Consider the following 24239-nt stretch of genomic DNA (forward strand, 5'->3'; position numbering starts at 1 on the left):
ATTTCAGCACAGGATCCTGCCTGCTTCCCCAGAGGAGATTTCTGTGAAGTACTTTGGATATAAAAGACGACTATAGGGGCACCTGGGTGGCTCAGTCGGTTAAGTGTCTGACTTTGGTTCAGGTCATGATCTCACAGTTCGTGGGTTCAAGCCCCACATCGGGCTCTGTGTTGACAGCTAGCTCAGAGCCTGGAGCCTGCTTCGGATTCTGTGTCTCCCTCTTTCTGACCCTTCCCTGCTCACGCTGGCTCTCTCAGAAAAAAAAAAAAAAAAAAAAAAAAAAAAAAAAAAAAAAAAAAAAAAAAAAAAAAAAAAAAAAAAAAAGATGACTGTACTTCAAATACTACAAGACCACTGAGCTTTCAGGAGTTACTAATCATTATCGAACTTTTCTTGAGCAACTAACGGGCAAATACATTTTCTGTAGTACTGTTTTTCAATTGTTGATATTGTCTCTTACTCAGGAAAAACTGGTTAACAGTCCAGCTTGGAAACGAAGTGCTCTGAATGTTAATCTTTATCAGTTCAACTGTGTGGGTGTCTTCTGGCTCCACGGGTCATAAATGAGCTGCTATGTGGTCATTAACAGAGTTAACCAAGCAACATCTGGGGGTCTCAATTTGCTCCTAAGATAAAAGTTACATAAAAAATTTAAGTACTGTCTTCCTTTAACACTTCTCTGTTTCAGGTTTCCTGGAAACGGATCTGCAGGGGTCCACGCAGCACGGGCCTGCAGAGGTTCTCTGAGGCCCGCCACAGCGGACGGCCCTGCACCACCCCTGCTGGCCTGACGCTAGTCAACTCCGTTCAAACAAGCAAGTCAATTTCTAAAATGTTATGACGGCGTCACCACATTAAAAATTAAGACGGCAATGATTTTTCCACCTACATCTTGCTGGACGTGTAATGTGTCCATCAAATGTGCGCTTAAGGATAAGGAAGGAGAGCGTGGACCCTGGAGCGAGTCCCACCCTCACACATAAAGCCGTGACAGACATCTCACCTGCAGGTCACTACCGTTCTGTGACTTTTTAAAGTTAGTACTATACGACGGGACTGTTTTGCTGAAGAGAGAACAGGCGTATGTAAACAACTGGAAATTCGGCTGTTTTTGGAATGCTATTTACATAAATGTATACCCATTCTACTACTGGTGAAATTAAGACCAAACAGCTGATAGAGGATTCTACTTCTGGATGAATACGTATCTACCTGTTTGGAAGGATTCTACTCTAAACTTTCACTTCCTCATCTGACTACTCGGTTTCCTTTATGTCCTCTTGATCTGAAGTACTGGAGATGTCGTCATCCGTCTGTTCTCCAGAGAAATACAACATCAGTGCGTGTGTCTTGTGAGTTATGGTGACCGTGCAGGGGCCCTGGGCCCAGGGCTCTCCATCTACCTGCATTGGCATCATCGAGCACTTCAAAATCAACTGGTAGTAGGGAACAAATAATTAGAAAGAAGTCAGTTCCCAAGAGCTCAGAAAGGTCTTAGTGAAATTACCCATAGTCCCTTCACTTTTCTTAGGGACAATTCTTAACATTCCATTCTTGGAAAATCAATCTGAACATATCTCTATTCATCAATTGTTTAAGGGATTCTTTTCTACTGAACACTTTGTTTCTTCCCCATCACACAGAAGCTTTTGGTGGAGGGTGAGTAACAGTGTGGGTGTAAACCACTGTTTATTTACTTTTTAGAAAAACAAAATTTTAAGTTAATTTATTTACTTAGAGCACATATGTGCACAAGCAGGGAAGGAACAGAGAGAAAGGGCGAAAGAGAATCTGAAGCAGGCTCCCTGTGCCGCCCGTGCAGAGCTCGAGGTGGGGCTCAGTCCCATAAACGCTGAGATCATGGCCTGAGCCGAAATCAAGAGTCGGATGCTTAACTGACTGAGCCACCCAGGTGCCTCCGTGAACCACTGCTAAGGAAAGCTGTAATGTGTATATCTTTCGCTACAGATCAGCAACTTAGAAATGGGACTCACTATGTACATATGAAATACAGAGCAACGTTTCACCTACCCGCACTGTATGTGCTTGTCCTATTCGAAAAGGGTTTGCCAGTTTCACCTGAATCTGAGCACAGTGGAAAGACCCATACACTCCAACGACCTCCAGCAAACCGTCGTCATGCCTACAGTTGGAAAAAGGACACATGTATCGCGTGATGCAATGAGGTAAGTTCAGTCACGTCAGGACAAATAATTTTTCATAGAGGTGGACAATCAACTTATTATTTAATGAGGTATTCGTACTAATGAGATATACAAAACAGAAAAACTTGAGAAATATTAACAGTCTATAAACAACGACAGAGTGCTTTAAAAAAATTTATTTATTTTGAAAGAGGGAAGAAGCACAAGTCAGGGAGGGTCAGAGAGAGGGAGAGAGAGAGACTCCCAAGCAGGCTCCGCACTGTTAGTGCAGAGCCCAATGTGGGTCTTGAACCCACGAACCATGAGATCATGACCTGAGCTGAAGTCAGACGCTTAATCAACTGAGCCACCCAGGTGTCCCAGACTGCTTTTTTTTAATGTTTATTTTTATTTGTTTATTTTTTAAATGATTCTCCACAATCTCTTGTCTTTTTTAAAATTTTTAATGTTTTATTTATTTCTGAGAGAGAGACAGTGTGAGCAGGGGAGGGTCAGAGAGAGAGGGAGACACAGAATCTGAAACAGGCTCCAGGCTCTGAGCTGTCAACACAGAGCCTGATGCAGGGCTTGAACCCATGAACTGCGAGATCATGACCTGAGCCGAAGTCAGACACCCAACTGACTGAGCCACCCAGGCACCCCTATGTTTTTTTTTTGAGAGTGAGTAAGAGAGACAGAACACACGCGTGTGAGCAGGGGAGAGGCAGAGAGCAAGGGAGAGAGAATCCCAAGCTGGCAGTGCAGAGCTGGGCATGGGGCTCAATCTTATGAAGCATGAGTCCATAACCCGAGTTGAAATCAACAGTCGGATGCCTAAGTGACGGAGCCACCCAGGCACCCCAATAACAGACTGCTTTAAAGAAAAGTGTCCTAAAACACATGTACATACCTGGCTAGAGGGTACGTCTCATCTCCCATCCCTTCCCACAGTCTGCAGCCGCCGCCCCAGTATCCGATGTTCAGAACTATAATACCTTCCAAACTGGGCAGTTCTACTCGCTCACCATCCAGTTCTAGCTTTAACAGAACACAAGTAGTTAGTTACTACAGGGCATACTGTTCTACACACACCCACTAATCACGCACGCCCTTCTGCACACATGCAAGAGGCGAGAGACACACGTGTAGGAGAAGACTACTTCCTCCCCGCCCTCCTCAAGGAGTCTGTCCTTCCCACCTGTTCAGTGGTTATTGTAAGAATTGTAACAATTTCATTTTTTTAACCAAGGTAAAATGGCAGTTGTTGTTAAATCTCATCTTTTTCAGGCCGTATCTAATTTGCTGTTCCGGTAGCACCTGACACTCCTTCCAGACCTACTCCCTTCCTTCACGTCTGGGAGCCACACCCTCTTTGTCCGGTTCCTCGTCAGTCACTGCCTCTCGCCTCTAGCTGTGTCCTAGGCTCCTCTCTCTTCTCAGGCTGCAGACTCTGGATGGCATTAATGGCTGTGTCGTTAATTGCCATCTCGGTCCTGACAGCTCTATCTTGCTGGTCCAGGAAAGTGAACCGGGCCAGATCTGTGTATCCTACTGCCCATAAAACATTTCCAACCAACTGTGGCACCTGAAACTCCCGGGCACAAAACTGGGTTAACTCAAAGCATCTTTGCTGCGGCCCCTACCAACTACTTCCCAGGAAAGGGCACCACCCGCTAGGCTTCAGGTGCCTAAGCCGGAAACCTGGGGGTCATCTTTGATTTCCTCGCCTTTCCCCCCTGCTTCCAGGTCCATCCTCTCTGTCGCTCCGGACAGTACCGAGTCCAGCACACCCTCAGCTCTGCCCTAACGTGTTCCTCTCTGGCCTCTCTCTCCTCTTCTTCATCTCTGTCAGAGCAGGGGGATGGGCACTTATGAAATGCAAATATGTCATCCCGATTACAGCCCTCCAGTGCTTGACTCGAGCTCAGGATGAACCCCAAGTTCTCTAATGGGCCAACAGGGCCCTTCTGAGATCTGGCCTCTGCTCCTGCCTCTGTCCCTCTGTCCGTCCTGCAAGTTATCCTCCAGCTGGGACTCCCTCGAACACATCACGTTCTCTCTCACCTCCGGGCCTCTGCACACTCTTCTTAGCCGAGAACAATTTCCACCTCCTTTTTAGTTCTGCCATCTCTTATGGCCACTTCCTTCAGAAAGACCTGTTACAGCCACTTTCCCTAGACAGTTTCTCCAGCCCCTGGTCAGGCACTGCTCTCATTTATTCTGATACGACTGAAGACCTACTGGGGCGCCTGGGTGGCTCAGTTGGTTGGGCGTTCGGCTTCGGTTCAGGTCATGATCTCGCGATTTAGGAGTCTGAGCCCTGTGTCCGGGCTCTGGGCTGACAGCTCAGAGCCTGGAGCCTGCTTCGGATTCTGTGTCTCCCTCTCTCTCTGCCCCTCCCCCATTCACACTTTGTCTCAAAAATAAATAAACATTAAAAAAATTTAAAGACGGAAGACCTATTTATTCTTGTATTATCCTGATCACGTCGCCTCTCACACTGTACTGCAATGTGGTTTAAATGCTTTCCTTCCCCGACACTGTAAACTCAGCAAGAGCCAGGGATTATCACTGTATCCCTAGTACCTAGGACAGTGCCTGGCATTTTGTAGGTGGCTTCATAAATAATTTTTGTAGAAATAAGATATCAGACAACACAATAAAGTGTCACTGTGTTTGCTGCCCATTCCACCAATTCTATCGAAGCCCAGGATAAAGGAAATGTGATAAAGTGGATGGAACTTTTTTTTTTTTTGACTAATCTTGCCATTCCTCCTGCAGCATGGCCGCAAAGTCCGTGAGCCCAGCGTCAGCCTAACTGCTGCAGCTTTGCTTGGGGCACGTATCGTCAGGCTCCTCACAGCTCCCACTCACTCTGCTCTTTCCCCCTCTCTTCCCCTTTTACTCCTTTTACTAGTTTTTTAGGCTTCTCTGTATTAATGGTACTGTTAACCATTACAGATTCTTTCTGGAAGCAAGCAAGGAATATACACAAGACTTGGCCATATCATGTCAGGGACACTGTAGCAACAAGCACTCATTAATATTCTGTTTTTAACACTCCTACATCTTGACTTTGCTTTCGTATCTAAGAGAGGTACATCACAATTGTTACATAAATTAAACTTTGCATTTAAACTTCCTCTGAGAGTCAATGACGAGTCAGGCACCATGTGAGACTGCTTCACACCTGTCATCAGGTATGAATACCGGCTGCTCAGTATCCAGTAAGCAGACTGGAGTGAGATAAACCTGTGTTCAAATCCTGGTTATGTGTGTATTTGGGTAAAAGGCATAATTTCAAACAGTTTTCTCTTCTGCATAATGGCAATAGGGTCATGCCTGCCTTGTACGACTGTGGTGACAGCTTAGTGGGGTAATGTGTATAAAGCACCTAGTGAAGTGCCTGGCCCACAATACATATTCCACGTATGTTAGTAAAATACGTTACCAGAAAATTCAGTATTTTGTTAAAGTAAGTTTATAATCCAGAGACCACCTAAAACTTTAAAAGCTTACCTCAACTTTTTTATTCAAATCTTTACATTCTTGCACCAAACAGTCTTTAGTTCCATAGAACAAGTAAACAGCCTGTGAGAAGTGGACAGAAAACGGGATATTAAAGCAACCTAACAAGCTCGTAGGCAAGACAAGACACCGGACCAACGTTCCCTGACGGGACCGTCGAGTCTGGTTTCCTTACGCTGCACTAGGCTCTCATAGGAAGAGAGGACACATTACTTCTGAGCTGAATTAGCCCATTCTTCAGGGGAAATGTGAGATAGGAGTGTTTGTGCCTAAATGCTGCTTTCTCCTAGTATCGTATAAAATGTAAAAAAGCTCCATTTTATAAAGAAATACTGTATCAAACTTAGAAAATTCCACCTGTTCCTAGAACTTGAGATCATAATGAAAGGAACACAGAAGGGCACCTGGGTGACTCAGTCGGTTGAGCGTCCGACTTCGGGTCAGGTCATGATCTCACGATTTGTGGGTTCAAGCCCCGCGTCGGTCTCTGTACCAACAGCTAGCTCAGAGCCTGGAGACTGTTTCAGATTCTGTGTCTCCCTCTCTCTCTGACCCTCCCCTGCTCATGCTGTCTCTATCTCTTTCTCAAAAGAAAAATTTAAAAAAAATAAAAAAAATAAAAAAAAAAAGAAAGGAACACAGATACACCTAATGGACACTTATAATCACTTCCAGAAACAGAAAGGTCGATGGGGTCTCTGAGATGTTAATTACTAATCATACAAACAGCAGGCTTTGCGGCCTTAGCAACTGTATTAGTAATAGGTGACTATTTGTAAATTTGAAATATTTGTAAAACTGAACCAGGAGCAAAACTGTTTTGCATTTAATTTTTACATCTTGTTGCTCAATCACCAAAAGCCATAAAAATTCCAAAATGAAACTTCCATCAAAGGAATCACTTATATTAGGAGTCAGAGTGAGGATCGTAGGTAAAAGCCATGGCAAACAAACTGCTCCTTCTCATTCTTCATCTGCATTTTGGGGCTTTGTTCTGAAGCCAAAGGAATCTATTTTTTTTTTCCCATTCATGACTTCACCAAAACTTCATCCTGCCTAAAATTCTTTCCAACGTCCGTTGGCCTTTAAGTAAGATAAGCTCTCATGTATTCATTTAGTTGCTACTTGAGCAGAACGTGATGTAAAACATTCTCCGAATTTTACAAAGCTTGTCATAGTTACAAAATCCTTTGGTAAAGCACATTTAAGGATCTAATTCGACAGTCTTACACAAAACAGAGCAGGTAAATGTTTCCATAAGTAAGTTCTTTCTGAATCTACTTGGAAGAGTGCTAGATATAATTGAACTATTTTTACTGTACCTTCGGTGATAAGCAGGAAATGTTATTTTATCCAACACACCTTATTAAGAATTCTGCTAGAAAACAGAGATGGTGCCTTCTCGCGATGAGCATGAAAATTGAGAGCCATGAGAGCATCAGGTCCAATAGAAAAATAGTTGTTCATCGTGAATTCCTGTGAAAAGGGCAAAGAATAAGCAACTGCAGTGTGCTTCAGTCTAAGCCTGTGACATATGTTAAATATGTTAAGTCTTAGTCTCTATGTTCTTTATGAAAATTGTAATGCTTTCTGCATTTACATTTCACTTAGAGCTGATGCTATCCAGTGAAGTTTCCAGAAATAAAGCTTCGGTTCAAAGGCCGATAGAAGCCTTATAAATTTCACTCTGTTGTTCTTGGTAATACACTGCACCTCAGATCTTAGCATCCAGAAAGGCTCTACTTGGCACCCAGGCCTCTCCTGTGTTCCCATTACATCTGCTTTTCACTTTCATTGCAACGCTCAGGGTCTCAGTTTCTATCCGTGTGAACCCAGGATGTGGGTCCTTGCTTCATTTATCTCCCAGCCCAGGATGAGTTCCTCAGGCTCCTTCTCCAGCCCCGGCTTGTTGCTGAGCGCTGCGCCTGCGTTTCCAAACCCCTTCCAACATGCCACAGCCTCCAGGCTGATACACCCCGAATCTAACTCCTTTTCCTCTTTCTCAAACCTGAAACTCCTTTTCTTTGTATATTGGTTGACGTCATTCCCACATATCCAGCTGCAAAAGCTAGAAATCTGGTATAATGTGTATTTTCTCTCTTGCGTTAATATCAGTCAGCGGCCCAGTCTCCATCACTTCCGCCTCTACAATGTCTTTCCGTTGTCTTCTTACTAAAAGTCCCGTTGTTTTGCCCTCGTCCAAGTTTCAAGGTTATTTTCGCTCTACCCCCAGAGTATCTTTTAGAAAACACAGAGCTGATCTCTGCATTATTTGCTAACCATGATTTGCATCCCCAGGATCTATTTCCTCTGCCAGGAAAGTCTTTTGTTCCTTTTTCTGTCAATCTAAATTGTGTTTACTTTTTAAGGACCACCTCACCCGTCTCCTCCCCCTGAAACCTTTCCAGCCCGATCTGCCTCTACCAGGGAGGCACTGCGCACACTCACAGTGTGCTTTCTCCCACAGCCCTCTTTACAAGCCCACTTGGGGGCTGAGCACGTGGTCTCTCTTCTGCTCTGTAACCAGCCCCCGGAGGGAGTAAGCACCTCCACGCCACATGTGTACAAGGGGGCACTCCCTTCTGTCTCCTGAACCACTTGCAACTGAGGCCCAGAAAACATACCTTGGGTTTCCTTAAGTTGTAGTAGCCTTTATTTGTTACTTGAACTTTCCATCTAAAATACAAAAGTTAAAAAAAAAGTAATTATTACCAAGTTAATTGCCAGTTAACTTTGGATGCCTGTAGATAAGGTACTTTTATTAAAATAGCATTTGAAAAAATAAGCACTTCTAAGTGACTACACAAATTTTGAGCTGAGTACTCTACCTAACGTGACTTCAGTCCTTATGTAACAGAATAAAACCCCAGCATCGTGGATGAGTACAATTAACACAGTCTTTTACGCTTAAATTACATTTTGTAAGTAACTACACAAGTCTTCCTTTCTAGACCAGACAGTATTCCTGAAGCTCCAGAAATCCACCTTTTGGAGGAAGTAAAACTCACCTATCTAGCTTGATTCCATCTGCTTCCATCACATTTCTTAAGACCTGAGCAACTGGGATCTCTCCCGCGTACCCGGTGCCCCAGCCCAAGGTATTGGACAGATCATTGCCTGTTCCCAGAGGCAGGACTGCGACTTGCGGGATATACTTTTCTTGTCCCTAGAAAATGGAAGGTATGTGTTAGATTTTTCTCTTCAGATGATTGTAGGGTAATGTTATTTGGCAAAACTTATAGACCAAAGCAAGAAAGACACAAATATAACAGCTGTATGTTGTTTTGCTGAAGGTTATAGGAACTGCTTAATCATAATGTTCAAAACTGGTAATGTCGGGGCACCTGGGTGACTCAGTCAGTTAAGTTTCCGGCTTCAGCTCAGGTCATGATCTCACAGTTTGTGGGTTCGGAGCCTGCTTCGGATTCTGTGTCTCCTCTCTTTGCCCCTCCCATGCTCACTGTTTGTCTCTCTCTCTCAAAAATAAACATTAAAAAAAACAAAACAACAAAAAAACTACCTGGTAACATCTTCTAATATTCATCTGCATAATAAAATATATAACCACAATATTGTATCCGTAACTCAGAACTGTTCTGTGAAGGGCCCGCAGGTCTTAAAGGTTGATACCTTAATCTTCATTTCATCGACTGCGTCCAGGACCCAGCCCACAGTGCCGTCCCCTCCACAAACAAGCACCCGGGCCGAGTGACAGGGAAGGAGAGTGCAAAGTTGCAGGGCTTTGACAGGGGGGGTTTTAGTTACATCAAAAACCTAGAAATGAAAAAAGAGGAAAACTTATTTTTTCCAACACCATCTTCCATGGGTGAGGATGATGTCCCCCCCAGATGAGTACGGATCCGGTTAGAGAACAATGCTGGCTACAAAGTGTCTAATTACATGCGAGACTGCTGATACTCACTGCAGCTCATCCGGACGCTGGCCCTACTTGCAACGAGTAAGCCTCGTTCTATGGACCAGGAAGTTGAGGTGCAGCGGGGTTAAATAAGTTGCCTGTGATTCCCCCAATATGTAAGTGCTGACATACAAATTCAGTCCTAGAGTCTATCCATTATATGACACCGCCTCCTTCCTGTTCACATGAAACCAGAATGTGCTAAGTTCACCCTTAACGAGCACTTCATATTTTATGATGGAGTTTTCAAATCCATCGCTAGCACAAGTTAGTGCACATTTCTGGAAAGCCATTTTACAACATACGTACAATGGCATAAAGATGCAAGGACCCTTGATATCTCTAATTCTGTAAATAATCTAGGAAAATATTTCAAAAACCGAAAACGCCTATTTATAAAGGTATTCAGTGTGGCATTATTTATGGGTGTATAATTATGAGACAAACTCAACCTCCAACAGCAGGAGCCTGGATAAACAGGATAAACCCATTCAATTAGCTACTTTCAAAATTTCAGGTGTAACTGTGAAGACTGTATCACACATGGATAAACACTCTCTACGTACTGAAAACCATACACATTTTAAATCTAGATTATTGTTATTGCAACGTTAATATGTAGACGCACAGACAATGAATGGAAAGAACATGGACAAATGAAACCAACTCGTGTATTTGTGTGGGGAAACTGCAGCTGATTTTCTTTCCTTTTTTATTACTTTTATAATTTCCTCAAGTATGTATGGTTGAAAAGGAAAAATACAAATTGGAAGAAAAAAGTTATCCCATTTCTGAGTGTTACAGGAGTTGTTTATAAATGTTTTCCAAACCAGAAGCTGCAAGCGCGTAAACTCTACGGTGCAATCCTTCTACTCTTATCGTTTAAACTGAGGTACCACTTACATATATGGAAATGCTCACTTAAAGCGCACAATTAAATGGATTTTAGTCAGTTTACGGAGCTGTGCAACCACCACAATCCAGCCTCGAGCACTTTCCCTGCTCTGAGAGGGCCCTCCGTGTCTGGCTGTGGTCCCTGCCGCCTGGAGACCTAGCCTCAGGCACCCCCTTGCTCCTTTGTTTCTGTACCTTGGCCTGTTGTGCACAGGTCACATAAAGGGACATACTCAGTGGGTCCTTGAACCTGGCTTCGTTCACTTGGCACGGTTCTGAGGTTCATCCACAGTAGCGTGTATGGGTCGCACCTCGTCCCTTCCTATCACTGAGCGATACCCCCTGGGTGGTTACACGTCTGGTTCTGTCAACTCACTGGCGAATGGACAGTTGGGTTGTTTCCACTTTTTGACTATTATGAATATTGCTGCTATGAACATTTGCATGAAAATCTTTGCAGGACATATGTTTCATTTCCCTTGGGTAGACTGCTAGAAATGGGATTGCTGGGTGGTATGGTAAACATATGCTCGACTTTTTAAGAAACTGCTTCACTTTTCTAACGTGGCTGCGCCATTTTATATCCCCACCAAGACAGCACCTCTTTTTGCATATAATTGAATGGCATGGTACTTTTATAATTCTTTCCTAAAATCAAGTGGTGGACTGGTTTGAAGCATTAACCACCATTACAACTTAGGGAAAATGAAAAGCTAAGCGTGAGAAGATTAAAACGGAAAAGTTTTCTCTTTAGTTACCTGGACTGGGTTTAGGAGGATCCTAAATTCTCCCAGCAGCCCTTCTCCCATGTTCGTTCCGCTACGAGAGTTGGCCAGGATTATTAATGGGCTCCACTGCTTTCCAAGCTTAGAGGCCAGCTAAAAAAATTAATGCAAGTGAAAAGGGTTTAAGATCTCAAAGATGGTGAGCAATAAATGTTTCTTTTTTTTAAAAAAAATGTTTATTATTGTCGAGAGAGAGACAGAGCGCGAGCAGGGGAGGGGCAGAGAGAGACACACACACACAGAATCCGAAGCAGGCCCTGGGCTCTGAGCTGATAGCACAGAGCTTGATGCGGGGCCTGAACTCAGGAACCACGAGATCATGACCTGAGCCGGAGTCGGAAGCTCAACGAACAGAGCCACCCAGGAGTCCCAGCAATAAAATTTTTCATTTCTTGGTAGTGATAGTGCTATATAAATATGCTGGGAGAAAAACAACTATCACACTACAATGAATATATAAATCAAAGAATTCTAAGAATGGAAAGAGAACTTGGACATGAATAACTTAACTCGCACTTAATGTATCAAATCTCTTTCAGATTATTCTAGATGAGTCACCTAGTGATGCATGGATACTCATGTGAGAAGGAAGGAACTGAATTTAACAAGGTAGCCCATTCTGCTGAATCAAATTGTTAGAAAGTTTGGACTTAAAGTGAGCTATGTTTCAACAACTTGCATTCATCATTCTAATTTTGCATCCTAAGGCAGCCAGAAATAATGTTATTTGTTCTTCCATGTAACTGTTGTGCTCCAACACCTGAAGCATTGTATCTTTCGTCAGTCTCATCTCCTAGGCAACCCACTTGACGACCTTTCGACTGTTCACAGCATGGACGCAGATGTTTTCTGCTCTCTTACCCTGACTGTCCTTCTCTGGATATAGTCTAATGTATTTTAGTTTGCAAGGCTTTTTTTTTTTTTTTTTTNATAAATTTTAAAAAATATTAAAAAAAAAAAAGAAAAAAAAAAGAATCCAGATTTATACAAAGCCCAAAGTCAGATAAAATTTGTGTTTCTCTGACCTAACCCTTTCTCTCCCCTCCCTTCTCCTCGCGGATGTGAATGGGAATGACGATGTTCTACAGCTTTACTTGGTGATTCTCAGCCCTCTTGATCTTAGATTGAAATCAGATACATTAAGGGACTGTACATTTAAAAAATATCTATCATAACATTAAACATAATGTTTTCAAATTTTACAATGCCTTTTTCTTTGGCAGGAATACTGTCAAAGGTGACATTTAAGATATACAATCCTAAACTGGAAAAGGCACAAAACTGAATTGAGATGAAATAGTTCAACTATTTTGGCATAGTCAAGTAGGAAATGCAAATTTTTACAGTTATCCCTTAAGAACCACAGAAAGACTGAAAAACACATTTAGATTGGTTTCCACACATACATGCTGCAGAGTGTCGTTGACGGTTTTGATGTTCAAATTATTTGTCAAGGCATCTCATGCTCCAAATAACATGAAGTTCCAAACAGAAAAATTCTGTTAGAACAACATGTGAGGAAATTCCAGGTTTTCTTTTCACTGATAATAATAATGGATTTCAAATCTGCCTGTTTATCAGAACTGTCTGAAGACCTTAAAGAAATCCAGATTCCTGGGACCTACCCGAGGCCTCCTAATCAAACCTGGTGATGGAGGCAGACTCTGGAATCTGCGTTTTTATTTTTTTATTTTTTTAATTTTTATTTTTAAAATGTTTTTATTTATTTCTAAGAGAGAGAGAGAGACAGCACGAGCAGGGGAGGGTCAGAGAGAGAGGGAGGCACAGAATCCAAAACAGGCTCCAGGCTCTGAGCTAGCTGTCAGCACAGAACCCGATGCGGGGCTCGAACCCACGAATGCGAGATCATGACCTGAGCCGAAGTCAGATGCTTAACCGACTGAGCCACTCAGGTGCCCCAGGAATCTGCGTTTTTAAAAAGCTCCCCAAGTGATGCAGGTGCAGCAGGGATTTAGAGACCCATAATAGAACATTTCCAATTTCCCTTTAGACATGAAGGACTCAAGAGCCCACCCTGGCGGCACTCTCGAAGCACCGGGCAGGGCTCTACCGCCCATGGTAACGATTCTTCCCTCAATGCCGACATAACTGTCGCACACGGACTCGAGCAGCTTTGTGAAAATCAATTCCATAAGGAAACACGAACTCCGCTTACCACTGCATAATCTGTTTTTTTGTCCTTCCGCATCTGATTAATAGAGGTCAAGTAACTTGGTGGAATGATGAGATTTTTGAATTCTCCAAAATCACACTTTTCATTCCTTAAGCTGTTTTTCATGCACTCGTCATGTACTGTTTTCTGACACCAAATGCATCTGAGGGAAGGAAGAAACAAAGACAATAATTAATTTTAAACTGTAATTTCACGGACGTGCAAACTGATCCTTTAGTAATCTTACCACTATTGGGAATAAAATCTAGCAAACAGAAGATTTATAACTATCTGCACAGTGATAACGAACAATAAAGTTTGAACAAACTTGGCAGTTTAAGAGTGTTTTTTATTACTAAAAAACCCCGTCATTTTGGAAAAGAGAGCGCACGCATGCACATGTGAGTAGGGGAGGGGCAGAGAAACAGGGAGAGAAGAGACTCCCAAGCAGGGTCCATGTTCAGTGCAGAGCTAGATGCGGGGTTCGATCTCCTGACTCTGGGATCATGACCTGAGTTGAAATCAAGAGTTGGATGCTCAACTAACTCAGTCATTCAGGAGCCCCTAAAACTTTATTTTTATTTTTTTTAGAAAGGGGGTGGAAAGGGAGGGAGGAAGGGAGAGGGAGGGAGAGAGAGAGGGAGAGAGAGGGAGAGAGAGAGGGAGAGAGGGAGAGAGAGAGGGAGGGAAGGAGAGAGAGTGTGAGTGAGGGAGAGGGAGAGGGGGAGAGAGAGAGAGAGAGAGAGAGAGAGAACGAATGAGCAGGGGAAGGGTGAGGAAGAGGGGAGACAGAATCTTAAGCAGGCTCCACACTCAGTGAAGAGCCTGATGGGGAGCTTGATCTCATGACCCTGGGATCATGACCCGAGCTGAAATCAAGAGTCAGACACTCAGGTGCCCCTAACAGTGATTTTTACATGTGGTCTAGGGACACCTGGGTGGCTCAGTCGGCTGAGCATCCGACTTCAGCTCAGGTCATGATCACGTGGTTTGTGAATTCAGGCCCCACATCGGGCTTACTGCTGTGAGTGCAGAGCCCGCTTCAGATCCTCTGTCCCTCTCTCTCTGCTATCATGCTTTCAAAAATAAATAGGAAAAATTAAAAAAAAAAAAAAAGCCAAGTGTGGTCTGGAGCCCCCCAAGATCCTTCCAGGACTCTGAGATTAAAATCATTTTAATATTAAGATGCTATTTCATCTTCCTTCTCTCAAGAGTGTACAGACTCAGTGCAGAAGCTGACAGAAGAATCTAGGTGGCCTCTAAACCAAAGAAATGTACCAAAAAGGTAAAATAATGTCACTCTTTTCACTACATTTTCATAAAAATATTTTGTTACTTTAAAAATAAGTATTTAAACAATTTCTCAGTTTTTTTAAAAAAATATTTTTTATTTATTTCAGAGAGAGAGAAAGAGAGTCAGCATTAGCAGGGGAGGGTCAGAGAGAGGGGGAGACACAGAATCTGAAACAGGATCCAAGCTCTGAGCTGTCAGCACAGAGCCGGACACGGGGATCGAACCCACGAACCGTGAGATCATGACCTGAGCTGAAGTCAGATGCTTAACTGACTGAGCCACCCAGGCGCCCCAACAATTTCTCAGTTTTAATTTAGAACATGGTAAATGCCAGTAGGTATATCCACATAAACAAATGTGGGTCTAGAACAATGGTTTTGTATTTTAATTATTTGTGCATTGGTTGAAATAACATTTGTGAGGCCTACGGTCTTTGCTGCTTAATTAAATGCCCTACTGCCCTGGGTGTTTGTGTCCCTCAGGGTCCAGTCTGTCCAGTTTGAAAACCTCTTAATTTATGACCATCTGTGAATACTTTAGTAACTATAGCAAAACAGTCAATTTCTTGTTGGCAGTTAATACAAAACTAATCTATATGTTTGCATTTGAAATACAGACAGAAGATGTGTACAGATTTGCTTCTCCGGATACGAGCGTGAAACAAACAGAGAACAGTGTTGGTAGAGGTCCCAGGTTTCTATTATTAAGCTGCTAAGACTTTAATCCACTTACAGACAAGGCAGAGCTGACTGTACAGACAAAAGCAGGCCAACAGAATATAATGGTTATAATTAAATGAATTAAAAAAAAAAAAGAGGATAAAAGTCTTTCGCCCAAGGTCAACCCTCTTGGATTTCTATTTTAAGGTTGTTTTTTTTCCGGTGGATGTTCAGATTTCTCAAATGATTACTGCTATTTACTCAGGAGTCCTATTTACTGCTGAAAGAAGCATTACCTGCACGATCCCTTAGACAGAAAACTGTAAAATAACTTGCGTATGTTTAGTTAATAGTTTTTTTCAAACTAAGCTTGAGAAACTACAATAGATCACTTATACAGCCCAAGTAAACCACCTCTACCGTGCCATTAACTTTACAACAGGATATTGTTATTGAGAATAATCTGAACTGCGGACCCCTGAATTCTTTCTCATTGGTTTCCTCTGGGAAGAAAGGTGGGAGGAGAGAGCTGAGAACACCTGCTCTTCATCCTATATCCTTCTGTACTGCTGTACTGCTTGAGTTTCTAAAAACCAGAATACGTTTGTCAACTACCTATATACGTTTTTAAAATTATATTTTCAATAAGATAATATCAGCATATGCTTGAGAATTTAGAAAATACAAAAAGACACTAAATAAAAATCATCCAGAGACACTTAACTCCTCACTTTTTGCCATACTTTTCAGTTTTATTGTATAGAGATGTTTGTTTCTCAGTTGAGATATGATAGATATACATCTGGACAGGACTTTTCTTTCCACATTATCATGAATGTTGTCCAATGCCATTGAATATTTTTAAAAATATGGCTTATACCATATCTATGGATATATCATAATTTAACATTTTAAAACATAACCATTTATTATTTTTTTAAGTTTTATTTATTTTGAGAGGGAGAGAAAGAGGGAGAGAGAAAGAGTGTGAGTAGGGGAGGGGCAGAGAGACAGGGAGAGAGGGAGAGAATCCCAAGCAAGCTCTGCACTGTCAGTGTGGAGCCCGGCAGGGCTTGATCCCCTGAACTGTGAGATCATGACCTAAGACGAAATCACGAGTCAGACGCTTAACTGAATGACCCAGTCAGGCACCTCTAAAAATTAGACATTTAGATAGCTTATTTTATTAAGTATAAACAACATAGATGAACAATCACAAACGTACACGAGATTATTTCTGTTGAATCCTAAAAGTCAAGTTACTGACTCAAAGGGCATGCATTTTCCCAAGATTCTTTTCAATATTTTTTTCGAGTACAGCTGACACATAAATGTACATTAGTTTCAGGTACACAATATAGTGACTGGGATGTGGTCTGTCTGTCCCGTGTGCTTGTTACCAGTGCATGGAGGGGTCTGTCATGTCTAATGCTTGCTAATCCTGCACATTAGTATTTAAAATGTATTCCTCGATAATTTGATAGAAAACAAATTTTCTTTTGTTTTAATTTGGAAGCCTCTGATCACTAGGTGATGCTGAATATTTTTTGCCTTCTTCTGTGAACTGATTCATGTCCTATATATTCACCTTTTACTAGGTTTTAATAATTGCATGCACTTTTTATCGATGTAAGATATCAACCTCTTTTCTGTCATATTTATTGCAAACTTCTTTTAATTTTCTTTTTAAGTTTACTTTTTAATGTACTTAAGTTTAGTTTTTGATGGATCTCTATTTCCCTTTGGGGTTTACTTAAATGCTTTTAAGCTCTGAAGTCCTTAATTATTTGCAAATTACTCGCCTGTAGTTTTTCTCCCTTCCCACCCATTCAGCTTTCATATCTATGTCTTTAATTTAGTGCTTCTTCCAGGGCTACCGGCTCCACTGAGAACCTCCTGAAAGGGTCAGGGTTTCTTGGAACCTTATCCATCTGTGAACTAAGGGCCCCTGCTTTAATCCATTTGGAGTTTATTGTGGCATCTAGTGTTTTAGGAAGATCTCACTTTTTCCCCCAGAGGGTACCTGTCCAAGCACCATTCATAAAACAGCCCTTTCTGTCCCCACTGATTTGGGACACCTTTATCATTTACTACATGCTCATAAATTTCTGAAAAGATTCCTCTCACTAAAATGATGGCTGTTATCAGCCTGTGTTCTGTAAAGGTAGAGCCAAAATGCTTATTAGTTATTCAACGTTATGCTTTTCCTTACAAATACTATATTCAAAATTGAGACTGGTCTCTATGTATTTTGTAATTAGTGCTTAACCTGATTTAGATTTCAAGCCTGATGGGAAAACAAGACATTACTAATATAATGTCTTGGTATTTTAGTTTCAGTGATGTCACTGACTAATTGCTTATCTTTTTATTTGGACATTTTAAACCTCCCAGAAGTCAAAAGAATAGCAAAATGAATACCCTTAAATGAACCCTTCACTCTTGATTCTTAATATTTCCCCCACATTTGCTTTGTCTCTTTCAGTGTAAACTCATATATAGCTAAATCGTTTGAAAGTATTACAGACACGATGAGATTTTATCTTTCAATAGTTCAACAAGGATTTCCAAAAAACAAGGATAGTCTCCTTACTTTTTAAAATGTTTTGTGTTAAAATCTTTTTTTTTAAGTAAACAGGTAAACAGTAAACCCCCTACATTCCAGCATTAATATCTTTCTGTAGTTGCTTTGTTACATTTCTCTCTATCCATTAATCCACCTAATTTTTGGTGTATGTCAAGTAAACTGCAGATATCAGGATACTTCCTAAATAGTTCAGCAAACGGGAATATCATTATCTAGAGTTCATCATTTATTTATAGGATTTGTCTTTTGATGTAAAATTTACAATCAAACGTGCAAATGTGTACATTTGCTGAGTTTTGACAAATGAACATTTTTATGTAACTAAAACCTTTATCAGGACATAGAACATCATCCTATGTGCCATTTTTATGCAGGTATATGACAGCTTTATTTTAAATTTTTAATGTTTATTTATTTTGAGGGAGAGAGAAAGAATGAGCAGGAAAGGGGCAGAGGGAGGGAGAGAGAATCCCAAGCAGGCTCTGCAATGCCAGCAGAGCCTGATGCGGGGGGTTGAACCCACAAACTGAAATGATGACCTGAACGGAAATCAAGAGTCAGACGCTTAACTGACTGAGCCACCCAGGTGGCTGACCACTTTATTTATTTTTTTTAATAGTTTATTGTCAAGTGTGACCACTTTATTTTTTAAAAAAGAAGCTTCACAAGGGGAAAAAAGAAACTATTGGCAACACTTATTTTTTTTAAGTTACCTGTTCATGATAGCTTTCTTATTTAGTATGCTAGAGGAGATGGCAGAACTATACATAAGGTTGAGATGTTCATTTATTTTTTAAAAATGTTTTAAATGTTTACTTTTGAGAGACAGCACAAGTGAGTGGGGGTAGGGGCAGAGACAGAGGGAGACACAGAATCCCAAGCAGGCTCCAGGCCTCCAAGCTGTCAGCACAGAGACCAACTCGGGGCTCAAACCCACAAACCTGATCATGACCTGAGCCGAAAAGTTGGACCTTCATCCAACTGAGCCACCCAGGCGCCCCGAGATGTTCATTTATGATACTCACACTGCAACAGGGATTGGCCAACTACAAATACGTCTGCCCCCTGATGTTGTCGATAAAGTTTTATTGGAGTACAGTGACACCCAGGCATTTATGTGCTGTCTAGGGCTGGTTTTGTACCATGACATACAGTGAGGTAAGTAGTTACGACAGACTGTATGGTCTGCAAAGCCTAAAATACTTAAGTTTTGGCTCTTCATAGAAAGGTTGTCCACCTCTGCTCTAGGAGATGATCTGGTATCTTTCATTGTTTCAGATAATTAATGAAATGAATAAATACATACTGACAGAACACAGATCACAGTTTAAGATCAAAGTCAAAAAAATATAAGAGACTCTTAAGTATGGAGGACAAGCAGAGGGTTACTGGAGGGGTTGTGTGTGTGGGGGATGGGCTACATGGGTAAGGGGCATTAAGGAATCTACTGAAATCACTGTTGTACCATATGCTAACTAACTTGTATGTAAATTTAAAAAGATAAATCAAATAAAAATTTTTTAAAAAGATCAAAGTCAAGACTAAAGTGGCCAATGTAATTATCTGCTAAAAATCAGAAGCTTTGTTTCATTAATCAGTGTGTGTAGGGGGAAGGGGATAGGATGTAAGGAAGAAAAGGCCTTATAAGTAAAAAGGCACCTTAAGTTTTCTTTTTCTTAAAATTTTTTAATGTTTTATTTATTTCTGAGAGAGACAGAGAGAGAGAGAGAGAGAGAGAGAGAGAGAGAGAGAGAGAGAGAGAGAGAGAGAGAGAGAGAGAGAGAGAGAGAGAGAGAGAGAGAGAGAGAGAGAGAGAGAGAGAGAGAGAGAGAGAGAGAGAGAGAGAGACTGTGTGAGCAGGGGAGGGACAGAGAGAGAGGGAGACCAGAATCTGAAACAGGCTCCAGGCTCTGAGCTGGCAGTCAGCACAGAGCCTGATGCGGCGCTCGAACCCACAAACCGAGAGATAATGACTTGAGCCAAAGTCGGACGCTTAACCGACTAAGCCACCCAGGCGCCCTGGCACCTTAAGTTTTCTTAACAAGAGATGGATTACTCTAAGGAACAAAGGTTTATTTAACAAATATAATGAATGCTTATAAGACAATTCCTTATTTTAGGCAGGTGAGAGTTAAGAAGGAAGAAGGGAAGGACAGGGAAGGAGTGATACGATGCTAGGTGCGGAGACACATTACAGCGGTTGGGGGAACACACACCAGAGAAAGAAACCTACAGGGAAAGGAGAATCTGGCACAGCGCCTGAAACAAAACACACAGATGCTCACCATGTGAAAGTTACATCATGACTGAATGAGTATAAATTAAAGGGCCTTTGTCACTTATTCTGCAGAGCTTAACTGGGCCACAGGCTTTAAAATCAGTTATTACCTGAGTCTTTATAGTCCCTTAAGTCTCGAGCTTCCATCGTGATACAGACATGGCAGGGGCCCCCGCCAGGGCTGGGTAAAACCCAGAGGGGCGGACTGGCTTGTGTTGAAAGGTTCTAATAGATAGTTTATTTTCCTGAAATATCTCATTCCTATGGAAGGTCAGAGCATTCAGTAGCCCTGCATAACATTATTGGCTAAAACACAGGAGAACACTGCAGAACACGCACAACTTCCCTTTTCTCCTGGGAATAATCAACACTGCCTAAGTTACACAGAAATAATGCCCACCAGTGGTACGGGGCTCTAGCAGGCTGGGCTGAATATCTGCTAAGAACAAGCTCGTGAGAAAAAGATGCATCATCGCATTCATCGTGCACAAAGGGGAGGACACAACATTAAGGACAAGGCTGGTGATGTGAAAGGTACACACAACTTTAGAATTACCTGCAGGGTCTGCCAGAGCAAAGACTGCTCGTCTCCAGCCCAGAAATCCAGTTCCTGATTCAGTGGGTATGAGGTGGGAGTACGGTTGCCAGGAAAATAGAAGACGCTGAACTGAATTTCAATTTCAGATAAACAACAAATAATTCTGGGGTATTATAAGTCTGCCCCAAATACTGCAAATGTTTTATCTTGTTCGCTAAATTTGGCAACACTAGAATTTGCATTTCTAACAAGTTTCCAAATGATGCTAATACTGCTGGCCTGGGAAACCTACTTTGAGAAGCACGGAGATACCGGATATTACGTCATTATCAAAAAGGAAAACTCTGGGGCTGGGGGTGGGTAGATCAGGCAAGGGTTCCGGGAGGAAAGGACACAAGACAAGTCTCTAAGGATGCCTAAAGCTAGCCAGGGGAGGAAAGCCTTGAGAAAGGGAGCGGCAATATGAAAAGCTGAATATCTTAAGGAAGGCTTAACAACCAGCTGAGCGTTGCTGGGGCTTAAAGTTTAATTCAGGTGGTGCAGGTGAAAACCAGAAGGGCAGGCAGGGTCCAAAGGGCACATAAGGCCCTGGGCACCATGTTAAGCAACTGAAGTTTATACTGAAAGACCATCAGGGTAAGTGGCTGGGAGCAACTGAAGGGGTTTAATTAAGCAGAGGAGAGACTGGATCAGATACGTATTTTTTTTTTTTTTTGCAAATGCAATTAAAAAAATGCTTATTTATTTTTGAGAGAGAGAGAGAGAGACGCAAAGAGAGGGAGGCAGAGGATCTGAAGAGGGCTCTGCACTGACAGCAGAGCACCCAATGAGGGGCTCAAACTCCCCAACCGTGAGATTGTGACCTGAGCTGAAGTCGGACACTTAACCAACTGAGCCACCCAGGTGCCCCATGTGTTGTTGTTTTTTAATGTTTATTTATTTTGAGACAGAGAGAAAGAGAGAGACAGAACAAGGGGGAGAGGGAGAGGGGGAGAGGGGGAGGGAGAGAGAGGGAGAAGGAGGGAGAGGGAGGGAGGGAGAATGAGCGGGGGAGGGGCAGAGAGAGAGGGAGAGACAAAATCTAAAGCAGGCTTCATGCACAGTGCAGAGCCAGATGTGGAGCTTGATCCCATGATTGTGAGATCATGACCTGAGCTGAAATCAAGACCTAGATGCTTAACTGCATCACCCAGGTGCTCCCAGATATGTGTTTCTTTTTTTTTTTTAATTTTTTAAATGTTTATTATTGAGAGGGAGAGAGAGACAGAGCGCAAGCAGGGGAGGGTTAGAGGGAGAGGGAAACACAGAATCCGAAGCAGGCTCCAGGCTCTGAGCTGTCAGCAAAGAGCCCGATGTGGGGCTCGAACCCACAAACCGCGAGATCATGACCTGAACCGAAGTCGGATGCTTAACCGACTGAGCCACCCAGGTGCCCCTCAGATATGTGTTTCTAAGAAAGATCATTTGGGCCGAAGATCAGAGCTCTATGATTATTCGCTAAGGAGTATCTGAAACGCAGTTAAAGATATTTATGGAAGCCACTTTTATCTAATTCTACACAGACACAAAGAAGGGAAGCAAATAATATGCCAGTCATGTCTTCTTTCCAACTAATCCCAGCTTTTGAAGACTAAAGCTTACCTATACAGAGAGCTACTCAATTTATTTAAAGACGCTGGTAACCTAGCTCTCACTGATGCCAAAATCACAACATCTAAATTTGAAAGACACCAAATAAATGGTTATAAAACCCTGTAGTAGTTTAAAATATATCTTTTTGAAAATTCTAAAGTCTAAATTCTTTGTGTTAAACTGTTAAAAATAAGATTTAAAAATAGGTATTGACGTAACGGTGCGCACACTAATTTAAAAAAAAGGTTCTGACATAAAAGAAAAAATACAGACGGAATACAAAAGTAACTTTCTACCTAGTATCAGCTTTCTCTTTTAGGTCTTAAATATGTTCGGGGCCCTTTCTACTGGTCAGAAATGAAACTCAGGACGGTGAAGATGTCCAGACTTCAGGCTGAGACAAGGCTAGGTGTCAGTACTCCCAACACTATGCTGGGGGTTAGAAATCCCAGACACCAGTTCTATTTTACCACCGCCTAAAATTCTGTCACCTGCAAATTGAGTTAAAGCAGATGGTCTGCAGGAGCGGCATCCCCTGTTATTATGAGTCTCTAATACCAGCAAAGGGCATTTTCAGAGAATACTTAAGAACATTCATGCGTTGTCCAACGTGTGTCTATTTAGAAGGCACTACACTATTCTTGGCTTAATCCAAGACTCTTGTCTAAGGCGCTTCCTGTCCTAGGAGGCCATGTGGCAAAAGGAGAACCCCTTTAAGTTTGGTCTTTCACCACAGCCCCAATATCTGTATTTGCAAAAGATAATTAAAGCGCTGCCATGGAATGATGCTTGTGTTCACTGTCCATTCATAAAAGGACATTGGATCAGTTTTGTGAGCCTAAGGAAAAGTCAATTTGTCCATACTTCGTGTTTCTTCACCTAAAATGGGAATGATCCATGGTAACAAAAGCGAAAACGTAACATACGGTAGCTACGAAGTACGCCGTACTTAGAGACCTCTGGATCAAAGTCAAGTGCAGAGTTCTATTACCCAAAAGGGCAGGCTGGCTGAGGGGCGGAGGCTAGATGTATCACCTAGGCAAATGCCTACTGCAAAGCCGACCTGCTTGTCCAATACCAGGGATGTTTACTAGCTTGCTTCCTTGAAGTGGGCAGTTGAGGCCACTGGCAGAGATCAAGGTAGGTCTCTAGCGCACTCCAGGATCCTGATCCCGACTCCTCTCCCGCATCCTGGGACACCGTGTACCCACAAAGGCCGTACCTGTAATCGCAGAGCTTGGGCTGGCTGCCGCACTGCTGCTTGCAAACGACGCAGGAGCTGCACAGGGGCACGTTGCCCCGGATCCAGTGGTGAGGCATGGCGTCCAGGGCCCTGCCGTCGCTCTTGAGCATGATCTCCTTGCACGGGAAGCGCTTGTCGGCCTTCTTGAGGCAGCCCTCGTCCACGCGCAGCCCGCAGCAGTCGCAGAAGGCGCCCAGCAGAATGTGCTGCGTGCACACGCAGCAGTAGGTGGGCTGGCTGAACAGGTCCGTGTCGCGCCACCCGTGCTTGCTCTTGCGGAAGATGTCCCTGCGGTGCAGCTGGCGGCGGGACCGCTGGAGGCTGCACCAGAAGGTGATGAACACCGGCAGCAGCACCGAGCACAGCGTCCACAGGATCAGGTGCCCGTCGGCAAACAGGCCCTCGTAGGGCGCCGGCCGCCTCTCCCCTTCCATCTTGTCTAAGGCCGATTTCTAACTGGCAGACAAACAGGCGGGATCCTCCCGGGGCTCGCGGTCCCCGCTCGCCCCCCCCTCCGCCTTTCAGGGGACTCGGAGGGCGCCTCTGCCCGGGTGGCCCCGCGGTCTCC

At 42.8% G+C, this 24239-nt stretch overlaps 1 protein-coding gene across 1 annotated transcript; it reads right to left on the minus strand.

The window, feature by feature from the left end:
* Window positions 1–257: 257 nt before the first annotated feature.
* Window positions 258–24204, minus strand: DGKE (diacylglycerol kinase epsilon). Its single transcript, XM_077762867.1, has 11 exons — window positions 23651–24204; window positions 13444–13603; window positions 11241–11360; window positions 9303–9446; window positions 8681–8838; window positions 8297–8348; window positions 7035–7148; window positions 5664–5735; window positions 3055–3182; window positions 2032–2143; window positions 258–1436 (listed from the first exon to the last, which is right to left on the minus strand). The coding sequence occupies exons 1-11, from the start codon at window positions 24103–24105 to the stop codon at window positions 1257–1259; spliced, it is 1695 nt and encodes a 564-aa protein (XP_077618993.1). The 5' UTR covers window positions 24106–24204; the 3' UTR covers window positions 258–1256.
* Between the last annotated feature and the right edge of the window lie 35 nt (window positions 24205–24239).

The sequence above is a fragment of the Crocuta crocuta genome, unplaced genomic scaffold (assembly GCF_008692635.1).
Source record: "Crocuta crocuta isolate KB4526 unplaced genomic scaffold, BGI_CrCroc_1.0 scaffold144, whole genome shotgun sequence".
NCBI lineage: Eukaryota > Metazoa > Chordata > Mammalia > Carnivora > Hyaenidae > Crocuta > Crocuta crocuta.

Bases quoted from the DNA above. Each gene is read 5' to 3' on its own strand.
- DGKE (XM_077762867.1), bottom strand. From the start codon at position 24,105: ATGGAAGGGGAGAGGCGGCCGGCGCCCTACGAGGGCCTGTTTGCCGAC. The intron at 13,604-23,650 runs GTACGGCCTTTG...TCCTTCCCTCAG, and splicing joins CCCAAGCTCTGCGATTACAG to ATGCATTTGGTGTCAGAAAA. The intron at 7,149-8,296 runs GTATGTTTTCTG...CCCTTTTCACAG, and splicing joins ACAACTTAAGGAAACCCAAG to GAATTCACGATGAACAACTA.